At 40.4% G+C, this 13,242-nt stretch overlaps 1 protein-coding gene across 1 annotated transcript in view; it reads left to right on the forward strand.

Annotated features, from left to right (window-relative positions):
* The window catches only part of LOC116710365 (metabotropic glutamate receptor 2-like), a 31,286-nt gene extending 19,487 nt beyond the window's left edge, over window positions 1–11,799 (forward strand). Inside the window, 4 exon segments of the mRNA XM_032549387.1 lie at window positions 764–1,601; window positions 4,740–5,803; window positions 8,863–9,040; window positions 11,126–11,799. Coding sequence (XP_032405278.1) covers window positions 764–1,601; window positions 4,740–5,803; window positions 8,863–9,040; window positions 11,126–11,199 — 2,154 coding nt within the window. The 3' untranslated portion in view covers window positions 11,200–11,799.
* The last annotated feature ends 1,443 nt before the right edge of the window (window positions 11,800–13,242 follow it).

The following is a 13,242-nucleotide window of genomic DNA, read 5'->3' on the forward strand; positions in this document are numbered from 1 at the left end:
AATAAAAGAAACAGTAATAAGAGTAATAGAGAGTGCTATATGTATGCAATGTTAGCAGATACTATAATTTGTTGTACTAAATAAGAAAAACCTGTTTTAAATTATTGAGTTTTAATATTGTCTATTTTTTACTTTGTCTAGCAACTATATTTGTCTACTAAACTTAGTAAATAAAGGTTTAAGAAATGATACATAAATATTCATATAAAATAGAAGCGCTCTTTTATATCCAATGTACCAACTTATTGCCACTAGAAATATTAAGTAAAATGTTTGAAGCCGAGCATTAGTCAACCTTCTCACTTTATTTTTGCCCACATCAAAACCTTGTTGTAGGTACTGTTTAATGCATTTGCAAGGTAAAAAGTAGGCTTACCAAAAAAGGATCCCTGAGATACAGTTACTTGGCAAAGTATTTATATGGTCTGAGATTTTTGGTCACATTTCAAACACAAATGTTGATGTATTTTATTTGACTTCTATTGTAATGACCTAAAACATAATCATTTTGGCCTACTGTCATAATGGCATGTAAGACAAAAAAACAGGACAGGGAACCTGATTTTTCAAGGCAATGTATGTCAATACAGACATGTTCAGTAGTTTGCACTATTGTTTTTATATTTTTTGTGATGTATGTAACAAGTCTGTCTTGTAAATCACACAATGAGTCTCAAGAGATTTTTCCTCTATAAAGGATTATATAATAAATGTTTTAAAAGTTGCAAAGAAAGCCATAAAAAATTATGTTCCACTTTTTCAGGTGGCCAACCTCCTACGCCTGTTCCAAATTCCTCAGATCAGCTACGCCTCCACCAGTGCAAAGCTCAGTGACAAGTCTCGCTATGACTACTTCGCCCGCACTGTGCCCCCAGACTTCTATCAGGCCAAGGCCATGGCTGATATCCTGCAGTACTTCAACTGGACCTACGTGTCGACAGTAGCATCAGAGGGTGACTATGGCGAGACTGGCATCGATGCCTTCCAACTGGAGGCCCGCGAGAACCAAATCTGTATCGCCACTTCAGCCAAAGTGAGCCGCTCCATGAACCGGCAGGGCTATGAGAACGTGATCCGCTCTCTGAAGCAGAAGTCCAATGCTAAGGTGGTGATCCTGTTCACCCGCAGCGAGGACGCCCGCGAACTGCTGTCAGCTGCTGCTCGAATGAACACCTCATTTATCTGGGTGGCCAGTGATGGATGGGGAGCACAAGAGAGTGTAGTGAGGGGCAGTGAGACTGCAGCAGATGGGGCTTTCACCATTGAACTGGCCTCCTATGCAATCAGAGAGTTTCAAGACTATTTCACAAAGCTGAACCCATACACCAACACGAGGAACCCATGGTTTAAGGAGTTCTGGGAGCACCACTTCGCCTGCAGCCTTGAGGAGCTCAGCTGTAGTGAACGCAGCTTACGAGACGGAACCTTTGACCAGGAGTCCAAGATCATGTTTGTGGTGAACGCTGTGTATGCCATGGCCTATGCTCTGCATAACATGAGGCAAGCAGTATGCTCCAACACATCTAAGGTCTGTGAGGCCATGAAACCAAGTAATGGAAAAAGGCTCTACAAAGAGTTCATCCTGAAGACCAAGTTTGAAGGTGAGCAAACTATCGACAGCAATCACAGATACAAAATATTTTAGTCTAACGTGGTAACATGCAAGAGTTGAACTGTAAGTAATAAAATATTATTTAATTGAAAAGCATACTGTCTCTTATTATGGGCATTAATATGACTTTTCATATATTTTTTAAAGCTTAATTCAGAAAGTAAAATCTTTTGTGTTATTGCATGCTTAAAAGTTGGCTCAGTGCCGGGATAGCAACCAGTTGAAATGGGTTTTGTCAGTTCTGATAATATCCAGACAGAATTATGGCAGAAGCTTGCCGATTGCCACAAAAAGCTTTGGTTCTCTGCAACTGTCAAAATTACCTTTATGCAATTATTTATGTAAGTTAGGATTGTGAATCACTGTTTTGTGGTCCGTTCGATTCATTTTTAGATAGACCAAGCAATGTGCATATGAGTCAGTTCATCCACCTGATTTTAAGGCCCAAAGTTTGATCTTTTAATAGCTGCTCCACCAATCCACTCGCTTCGTGTATGTGTGTATCTGCATATCTTAAGTTAACCTTAACATCCCTGGTGGATGTATATGTTATATTAAAGACTGTAGACAGAACTTTGACTCAGTGTAAATGAGAGGAAAATTCAAACAGAAAATGGGCAATATTATCCTGTTTTCTGCAAATCATTGCAGTTTTTCCGTTACAGTCATTCCAGTCTGCAGAAAAACTCAAATGTCTCTTTAAATTAATCTTTTATACATCCTTATGATGTGTGCATGTAAAGTTCTATCATTTTTATAGCACATGTAATTAAATACATGAGTCATGAGGTAAATACCTCTCCTTGGTCTGCCACCTTATCGTGGTGGAGGGGTTTGAATGCCCCAATGATCCTAGGAGCTATGCTGTCTGGGGCTTTATGCCCCTGATAGGGTCACCCAAGACAGACAGGTCCTAGGTGAGGGACCAGACAAAGCGCAGCCCGAAGACCCCTATGATGAATGAAAACTTTGGACTTGATGTTCCCTCACCCGGATGCGGGTCACCGGGGCCACACTCTGGAGCCAGGCCTAGAGGGGGGGCATGAAAGTGAGTGCCTGGTGGCCGGGCTTTTACCCATGGAGCCCGGCCGGGCTCAGCCCGAAGAGGAGACATGGGTCCCCCCTCCCATGGGCCCACCACCTATGAGAGGGGCCAAAGGGTGCAGTTTGTGACGGGTAGGTGGCCGAGGGAGGGGGCCCTGGTGGTCCGATCCTCGGTTGCAGAAGCTGACTCTTGGGACGTGGAATGTTCTGTTGTTGGACTTCTGTGCTCGTCACGGATTGTCCATAACAAACACCATGTTCATGCATAAGGGTGTCCATATGTGCACTTGGCACCAGGACACCCTAGGCCACAGTTCGATGATCGACTTTGTCATTGTTTCATCGGATCTGCGGCTGTATGTCTTGGACACTCGGGTGAAGAGAGGTGCGGAGCTATCCACTGACCACTACCTGGTGGTGAGTTGGCTCCGGTGGTGGGGGAGGATGGCGGTCAGATCTGGCAGGCCCAAACGTGTTGTGAGGGTCTGCTGGGAACGTCTGGCGGAATCCCCTGTGAGACGGAGCTTTAACTCCCATCTCCGGCAGAACTTTGAACACAGGGGGGCGTGGGGGACATTGAGTCTGAGTGGACCGTGTTCCGTGCCTCCATTGTTGAGGCGGGTTATCGGAGCTGTGGCCGCAAGGTTGTTGGTGCCTGTCACGGCGGCAACCTTCAAATCCGTTGGTGGACACCTTCGGTGAGGGATGCTGTCAGGTTAAAGAAGGAGTCCTATCGGGCCTTTTTGGCCTGTGGGACTCCGGAAGCAGCTGATGGGTACCGACGGGCGAAGCGGCATCGGGTGGTTGCTGAGGCAAAAACTTGAGTGTGGGAGGAGTTTGGAGAGGCCATGGAGAAAGACTTCCGCACGGCTTCAGGGCTATTCTGGTCCACCATCCGGCGTCTCAGGAGGGGGAAGCAGTACAGCACCAACACTGTTTATAGTGGGGATGGTGTGCTGCTGACCTCGACTTGGGACGTTATGGGCCTGTGGGCAGAATACTTCAAAGACCTCCTCAGTCCCACCAACATGCCTTCCATTGAGGAAGCTAAGCCTGGGGACTCTGGGTCGTGCTCTCCAATCTCTGGGGACGAGATCGTCGAGGTGGTTAAAAAAAGCTCCTCGGTGGCAGGGCCCCGGGGGTGGATGAGATTCACCCGGAGTTCCTTAAGGCTATGGATGTTGTAGGGTTTTGTTCCCTGACGCAACTCTGCAATATTGCATGGACTTTGGGGGCAGATCCCCTGGATTGGCAGACTGGGGTGGTGGTCCCCCTGTTCAAAAAGGGGGATCGGAGGGTGTGCTCCAATTATAGGGGGTTCACACTCTTAAGCCTCCCTGGCAAGTTCTATTCAGGGGTGAGGTTTTTCGGGCACGTCCCACAGGGAGGAGGCCTCAGGGAAGACCCAGGACACGCTGCTTCTTGGCTGGCCTGGGAACACCTTAGGATTCCCCAGGAGGAGCTGGAACAAGTGGTTGGGGAGAGGGAAGTTTAGGCGTCCCTACTTAGGCTTCTACCCCCACAACCTGACTCCAGATAAGCGGAAGAAGATGGATGGATGAATGTCTGCTCGGAAGTCTTCAACAAAATTCTGAAATTTTATTCCTAAAATATGATTTAGGAATAAGGTGGATAAGTTATATCCTGCTGAGTATGACAAAACTCTTAATGCTGAAGCCTGATGAGAAAACTTTCCTTTTTGCATTTACTGTAGCGGCAAAAGCAATAAGACATGCAGCTTCTGCTGGATTACTTTGTTTTTACAAATGAGCATTCCCAATGAGTGTGACATTCTATGTGACCAGAGTTTGAAAGTAAAAAGGCTTTAAAGAAAGAAGAAAGAGGAGGTGTCAGAAGTGGAGTCATAACAAATGGTCAAGTCATAGTAAGAGGGAAGAAAATTATCTAGACCAGATCTGCATTATTGATTGTGACCATTTAAACAGATTAATTTTCCAAAACAGCTGTAATATTTTAAAAAAAAAGAATAATACCTAGTTGCAAAGTCAGCTGTACATAGAAATGCTATGTTTAGGCATTACTGTAAATAACTATGCATTGCTGTCTTTCTGCTTTCCACCAGCTCCTTTCAGACCCACGGACACAGAGAGCATCGTGCGCTTTGATTCTGTAGGTGACAGCATCAGTCGCTACAACATCTTTAACTACCACAAAGAAAAGGGCAAGTTTATATATAAAAAAGTTGGCTACTGGGACCACATATTGATCCTGAACACTAGCGCAGTACCTTGGTTTGGCATGGCTCATCCCACTTCCCAGTGCAGTGACCCATGCAAAAGGAATGAGGTGAAGAGCATGCAGCCTGGAGACATGTGCTGCTGGATATGTATTCCATGCCAGTCCTACCAGTACCTGCAGGATGAGTACACCTGTGCTGACTGTGGCTTTGGTCAATGGCCGTTGGCTAATTTGACCAGGTGTTATGATCTGCCTGAAGAGTACATCCGCTGGGAAGATGCTTGGGCTATCGTGCCTGTTACAATCTCCTGTCTTGGCATACTGTGTACTCTGGCAGTTGTGGGCATTTTTGTTAAGAACAACGAAACCCCTGTAGTCAAAGCAAGTGGACGTGAGCTGTCCTACATTCTTTTGATGGGAGTTCTCATGTGCTACAGCATGACCTTCATCTATATTGCAAAACCTTCCACTACTGTCTGCACGTTGCGAAGACTTTCCCTGGGAACCTCATTTGCTGTATGCTACTCTGCTTTGCTAACAAAGACCAATCGCATTGCTAGGATCTTCAGCAATGTGAGAGATGGAGCCCAACGTCTGCGCTTCATCAGTCCGGCTTCTCAAGTGGCAATATGCTGTGTTCTAATCTCTTGCCAGCTGCTGGTGGCCCTTACTTGGCTCCTGGTTGAATTTCCCGGAATCCGGAAGGAAATTAGCCCAGACAGACGAAACGTGGTCACCCTCAAGTGTAACTGCAAGGACAGCAGCATGCTTGTGTCACTCTCCTACAACTGCATCCTCATCATCCTCTGCACCGTCTACGCCTTCAAGACGAGGAAGTGTCCAGAAAACTTCAACGAGGCCAAGTTCATCGGGTTTACAATGTACACCACCTGCATCATCTGGCTGGCTTTCCAACCCATATTCTTTGTCACTGCCAGTGACTACAGGGTAATTATGCCTGCAATTATTTTTTTATATGCATGAATAAAGTATTTAAAATCTTTGTTTCACTGCAGTAAGCTGCGGTGAAAGGATCCCAAAAAAATATGTGCCTGATCTTTATGTGTTAATCTTTGAATCAGTAGAAGATTCGTGTGCACATTGCATTTGATCTACAGCACACAAGACTCCTGAGAGGTTTTCTTTTCATGTCTACCTAATGATCCTTCAAGAGAAGAACAAAGAGCTTGTAGACAGATGTGCCATAAATATATCAGCAAGTCAATAAAACAATGATTTCTAACCTGATTAACTTAACTCCAGCATTCTTTAGTTGTAAGCATAAACTTATTGTAACTGTTAGTTTGTAATAGTTGCTGAAAAGATGACATACAAGACTCTGTACATTTATTGGCACCAATGGTATAGAAAAGGAACTTTTGATGTTCATTTTGGGTTTTATTGGAGGTCATCCCTGCTGATTATATTCATTCTTTCATTATTGCAAGGAGCTGGTGTCTGTCTCCATTGGTCACTTGAGGGTTCTGGCTATGAGTCTGGAAAGACGACTAAATGAAAAAAAGTTCAGCATCAACGTTTTAAATATTTAAATGTGTGTAGGATGTACAAAATGATCGTTATTATAAGTATTGATTAGGAAGAACACAATGGTTGGTTTGTGATTGTTTTTATTACATTATCATAAATATTGCAACGTTATTACATAATGTGCCATTACAGTGCTCCAAATCCAGTGATGGGTTAACTTTTGACTACATCATGCAAAACGGCAATACACAAATTATTTAAATATTCATTCTGAATCTTCATGATACTTTGCAGCAGCACACAAACTAGGCACCTTAAAGTAAGTCATAATAAAAACAGTGTACATTAGGGTGTAAAAATGACAGCTCATAAGCAGAGTGCTGTAGCCTTATTGACCCATGGCTGCGCTGCCTGTGTATCCAGGCCTTTGTTGTGCAAACAGGATGGGAGGGAACATTCGGGGTGGCTTTGAGATCACACAAGCCGTCTGTCGTTATGGGGAGCCTCAGCCTTTTCATGTCAGTAATAATAAAATCATCAACTAACATGAAAACTAATAGGCACCTGTGCTGATGCTGTCTGAACATTTTCCAAGATGCAGCTTCAGCAAAATATTAATGAACTAAAGGGGACGTATGAAACTGCAGCAAAGAACTTAAGACTCTTTTATAACAACAATAATGGTCCTAATTAACTAGTTTCAGTTTGGATTTATGTAGCTTGGAAATGTTTAGGCCTTGTTGCTCCCTGAATGACAATGAACTTAAATTTACCAGACAAGATTCACATCTTCTTATGAAAGCAACCTGGAGGTGTGAATTATTCAAATACATTTTTTTTCTGTGCATTTCTTTTATGATTCACAATAATCGCTGCAGACGTAATAAGCTCCTGCAGTGTGTAAACCAAGTAATTAAATATTCACAGATGTTTTGTTAAATTGTCTCAGGGATTAGTTTTGCAAATAAGTAAACATTATTTTCAAAAATTAAACAACATGTAAAGCTATAAATAAGCTGCTTTCAAAATCAAATGCATATACCTCATAGAAGTGATTTACTGCTTGAATTTCTACATATCTTGTCTCCATAAATTTCAGTGTATTTAATGTAGATTTCTTTGTGATTAAACCAAAACAAAGCAATATGTAATAATGAAGTAGAATTATGAGGAAACTTGGTTTTTAGAGTTTCTTACAAATATATGTTCTGAAGTATGCACTAGAACTTTTATACCACTAAATAAATTCTATAGCTGCCTATTGCATTCAGAATGAACCTGATTACTAACTGGAGTCCTACCTGTGTAATTTGACCTCTGCATAAATTCGGCTATTCTGTGAAGGACTTGAAGATTTGCTAGAGAATATTAGCGAATAAACAGAATAATGGAGACCAGCAGACAAGCCAGGGATAAAGTTGTGAAGAGGTCAAATGGAGGAGTGGCGCACAGATTGCCACTGTTAAAGAAATCCATCAGAAATTTATTGAAATGGGAATTACCAAGCAGGTTTCACACATTCAGCTATCGCAATATGAGTTAACTTTTAAAAACAAAACTTTCACAACACTAAGAGATTAAGAGCAGCAGACAAAGCGGTTTGTTTGGCTGACCATCCCAGTGGCACTCCTGTTAATTGACTTTGGAAGTAAAAATCTGTGACGTTTTTCCAAACTTCAGCAGTGCCTTTGTTGTGTCTGTGTGTTTGGGGAGGATTTTCACTTCACGCTGTGGTTCTGCAAATAGAAGTTCCTGGACTGCAGGGGTAGCCAGTGGGGTGGGAAGAGATGGAGCTCAGGAAGATGACCCCAGCAGTCAGCTCACATTAGCAGCTGAAATATGACTAACAAAGCAACAGACTGTCTGGGAAAGCCAGCTGTGCTTAGCTCGTATTCTTCTTCTTGCCCTCATATTCATGTGCATACAAATCCATGATTAGAATTGCTAACATACATAGCTGAAGACCTCATACTCATTCATAATTGGAAATGGAAATGTAATGCATAATTGAGGAACATTAACTAGTTGACATATAGGGCATAGTAGATTTTCATTTGACTGGTAAAATAAGTCAAGTTTTAGTTAAAGTATTTGAGTTTTAACTGAAAACCAGAAGTTGTTTTCTTAACAATCATCCCAAATGGTTGTTGCAGAGGCATCTTCTGGTAATAAACTAATTGGCTTATCCATATGTTCTCAATGAATATCCTTTCGACACTCAGGTCATGTTTGGTTTTACAAATTATTCTTGGAAGTGAACAGATTGCTTGAATTCATTCGGGGAAGGTATCAAAGGGGTGAAAAGCAGATCTAGGGATTGGATTAAAAGTTTGTGAGCAACCGGAGCAGGAAATAAAAGTAACAAGTGAACAGATTTGATCAAAGGCCTGTGTGCTGGGTGTGTGGGCATGTGGGCGTGTGTGTGTGTGAGAAGCGCTGCCTTTGAACAAACTTTACCAGCGCTTTTGAAGACAGATTGCAGATTGATGTTTCTCACACAACCTCCCCTTTCTGTGTAGGTGCAGACCACCACCATGTGTATCTCTGTCAGCCTGAGCGGCTCAGTGGTTCTTGGCTGCCTGTTTTTCCCTAAAGTCCACATCATCCTGTTCCATCCTCAGAAAAACGTGGCCACACTCAGGGGCCAACGCCGCAGTACCTGCGTATCTGCAGCGGCCAGCTCCCGCTTACCAAGAGGTACAAGCACAAACACACTGAATAAGATTGATTGCCAATTGAGCAAAAATGAATTTCAGTCCAATGGCAAAGTGACTTCTGATTTGTGGGGATTTCCTGCATGCTGATTTGTACAATAAAACAAAAATAACAACGTGAGACGTCTGTGAAGAATGCATTCAAATTCTGAATTTAGAGGATCCAGATGTGTTCATTGTTAACTGCTTGGACACTTTAATTTGGAACGCGTATACAATAGAAAAAGTATGATACCTAATATCTGAAAGGAAGTCGCATCCAGTGAAAGAAAAGCTTATCTCAGCACAAAAACATTCAGAGTGGAAAAACTTCACCAATATCAGCATTTAAAACTCATTATGTGGCACCTCATTTGTGAAATGTGTGGACAAACAATAATGGCTTTCTAGCCAACAAGCAGAGATTAAAAAAAAGAAAAAAAGGCAGCGATCCCAGCCAGTCAGCGAGCCGAGAAATTACCCAGCAGATTACAAAAGAGAGATATAGTGTTTTAATTAGTCAGCTTTACGGGTTCCTGGGTGGCATGTGTGCTCTGTTCATCCAGCTCAGGGCAAGCTTTCTGTGTTTATGGTCTGTAGCGTTAAAAGCAACTTTATGGTCATTAAAGTTACTTTTACAACCAGAATAATCAGAATAACTGATAGATTATGGTGCAGGACAGTACAAGTTATTTGAGGTGGTAAAAAACAACAAACATGTGATTGTAATTCAAGAAAATTAAATTTCTTACTATAAGTTTGTACTGGCGGTGCTGTTTAGGTTGGGAAGGAAACATAGTAAATATTTGCCAAAGGCTGAACAGCAGTGCATTGCAAACCCTTTCATTTTTTTTCACATTTTGCCGTGTTGTAACAACACATTACAGTGTGTTTTTTTTTAAATTAGTGAAGTGGAAAGACAATGAGTTTTCCATACTTTTACAGAAAAAAAAAAAAAACTTCTTAAGGTGCACTGTGCATTTCTATTCAGCCCATTTTACTCCAACACCCCTAAATTGAATCCAGTGTTACCAACTGTTTACAGAAATAGCATGGTGTGTAGTTTGTAAACTAATCTCACTACAAATATAAATGTAGAATTCTGTAAATAAACTACACTGACAGGCCAAGCAAGGATAGTATTAAACAGAGAATCAGTGGAAATGCCCATGGCGACTCTGGAGGAGCTGCAAAGATCCACACAAGATTGGGAAGAAGAAAGCAGTTGAACAAAGGCTAACTGAAGTCCTTTTTACAGTTTGCCAGTTTGTAAGGGCCCTATAAATACAGCCAGAAGTATCAAATTATATTTTTGTTAAAATAGTCCAGTCAAAGTTTGTACGTAACCTTTGACTGGGGTACGTTTGGTAAGACCTTAAAAACGTACCCCAAAAGACTTGTAACAGTGTTGACTCAGGGTGCCTGAATAAAAATGCATATAATTTTTTTTGTTTTCATTTAAGAAAACTTTGAAAATTGTGTTTCATTTTCATCCAAATTCAAAAGTATGCATTTTATGTTGGTCAGTCATGTAAAATCCCAGTAAAATACATTGTAGTTTGAAAATTTTAACATGACAAAATGTGAAAAGGTTTAAGAGAAATGAGGGCATTCTAATGAGGCTCTACTTTTACTCATCCCTTTTCCTCCAATTTAAGTGAGACAATCAGAACTGAAAATATTTATTTGTCTTTAGTAAAATAGCTTTGCTTTCATGTATACCAACCCTTATCAAATCCAAGGGGTCACATTAGAAAGTATTTGTTAACAAAGCAGCTTTGCTTTTCATTTTCACATGGATCTATTTTTTTACAGGTTTACCTGGCCAAGTTGGATTTTAGCTACATTATATGAAGGTGGATATATTAACCCGTTATCAGTACTTTATAATTTATACTTTGGCCATAATATTCTATTAAAAAAACAAATCATCCTAAAGCCTAACAACTTTCGAATAATACCTCATGCCCATTTTCGTTCAGTTACTCACAGCTTCTTTCTCTGGTTCAAAGTCTCGCTTCTCATCAGTAAAATAGAGAGGAAAACCAAACATGCAGCCTGGCTAACATCACTACTTCTATTCTCTCAGAATCATCTTCCAACTACGTGCCAGCAGTCTGTAACGGCCGCGAGGTGGTGGACTCTACAACGTCCTCTTTGTGAAAAAGTTCCTCTGAAAGCACAAGAAACCGTCCCCAGCATCAGCCATCCTTCCATGAAACATGGCCCTAAATATGACGGGAGCCCTCTCCCTTCCCTTGACATCTCACATGTTGCAGAGAGATAACGGTCAGGGTAGAACGTCTGGCGGCAACGAGAGCAACTCTAACTGTGAAAGCTAAAAGATGTTCAAGCTTCTGAGCCGTATGTAACAACTGTAAAGCCTTTTTTTGTATAGATTTTAAACGCTGTGATCTCCTTTGGTTTACGGATAGATGTGATTACCTGCACTGTGCCTTGTCTTTAAAGAGTCTTATTGTGAAATGGGTGGTTGTGAAGCAATAGTGTAATACAAAATGCTGTTCTTATCTAGTCCTAACAGTGTTGTGAATATATCCAAATGTTTTAGACATTGTCAAAAAAAAGATGCTTTGAAGTGAATTTAGCCCTTCTGTTAAAAAAATATGTGACTAACCATAGTGATTGATGAAAAATAGACACTATAAAGGACATGTGTTATTGTAGATTAGATTAAAAGTGTGTGTTTTCTTGTAATTAATGTAAATAAGATGTTTTTTAAATTAAAACTCAATTTTACTCGAAGCCAGCTGTGAAACGTAGTTTTTTCTCATTTTGTTGGGACGTTTTTCTTACCTTTTTTCACAAGAACAAACAAATGGGTGTAATCAATGCTGCAATATTAATAAAAAAGTTGGACTTTTGTGTATTTAGCTAAAACGTTTAGTGCTTCAAACTAGTTGTAACAATTTATATTCAACAGGCAGTAGTAACACAGCTACAATACCCTAAGTAAATTTAAATTTAACTGCTTATTTATGGGTTGTAATGTGTTTCCAACTTAATTAATAACTGGCTTATTAACAAATTTTTCAGCATATCTGCAGTGTTTATGCAAGTCACATTGGGTTAAATTTAAGACTTTTGGATAGTTAGAATTTAATTTAAGACAAACATAAATTACAGTAGAATATATTTACTCAATGATCTTATATACTTGCGCTAAATGTAGCTTTGCATACATGTGATTTTCATCTCGCGTATACGTAAGATAGCCTAGGTACTAACTTATATTGCATAGTACAAAGCCTTATTGTATTTACTGATACCAGGTTTCAACAGCTTTAGAAATTTTAGGATTTAGGCTAATATACTCACCTCCAACAGGTAGTAATAGGTGAAGTAATATGAAATCTTTGCTATTAAATTAAAGTACAATAAGTCATTTTCGCCAGTCTTTTACGAGGTCACACAGAGGGCTGAATGCCTGATATTTTGCTGCCCTGCAATAATTACTGCTGTTCAAAAATAATTACAGAAAAGCTAAGTTTCATAAAAGCTTTTATTTCAATGAACACAAATGCATTGAGATAATTTTATATTATGTTCCAAATGAAAACATAAACCAAATGTATTACCACTCAGAAACAGACAAAAAAAAAAACATAAGACTAAAATATCAGGTTCTGGATTTTTCCTCACATCCTCAAAACGTTACTGCATAAACAAAGGCTTGAGGATATAGTTTCTGTGAATTTGTAAATTAATAGCTGTGAAACCACTTCTTATTTTTACTTATCTGCATGTTTTCACAGAGTTAACATGTTTCTGGCACATAAAGACATATTCCAATCCATGCTTCCTCTGCATTTCTTTGTCTCAGAAATTACTTGGCTGAATGCCTGGTGACTAGGCTGGCCACTCCATAAGGTTAAATTTGGTGTGTTTTAGGATTACTGCCTTGTTTCAATGCCACTTTTTTTTCAGCATGAAGCAACATTTCTTCAAGTTTGTGAGTGTCTTCAAACTAGTTCTTCATTCCTGGTATAAAATCAAATAATATGAGAAACACTCCCATTCCATAATGCCCAAGCCACCATGCTTCACAGTGGTGGATGTATTCTGATTCAAAAGAATCTCATCTTCATTTACCCTCAATATCGTGAATGTTTTTCCTTAGCAAATTCTAACCTCATGTTTTTCTAACACTATGACTTTGTGGGCACTCTTGGCCAATATTTTGGTTTC

Source organism: Xiphophorus hellerii, chromosome 20 (assembly GCF_003331165.1).
Source record: "Xiphophorus hellerii strain 12219 chromosome 20, Xiphophorus_hellerii-4.1, whole genome shotgun sequence".
In the NCBI taxonomy this organism is placed as follows: domain Eukaryota; kingdom Metazoa; phylum Chordata; class Actinopteri; order Cyprinodontiformes; family Poeciliidae; genus Xiphophorus; species Xiphophorus hellerii.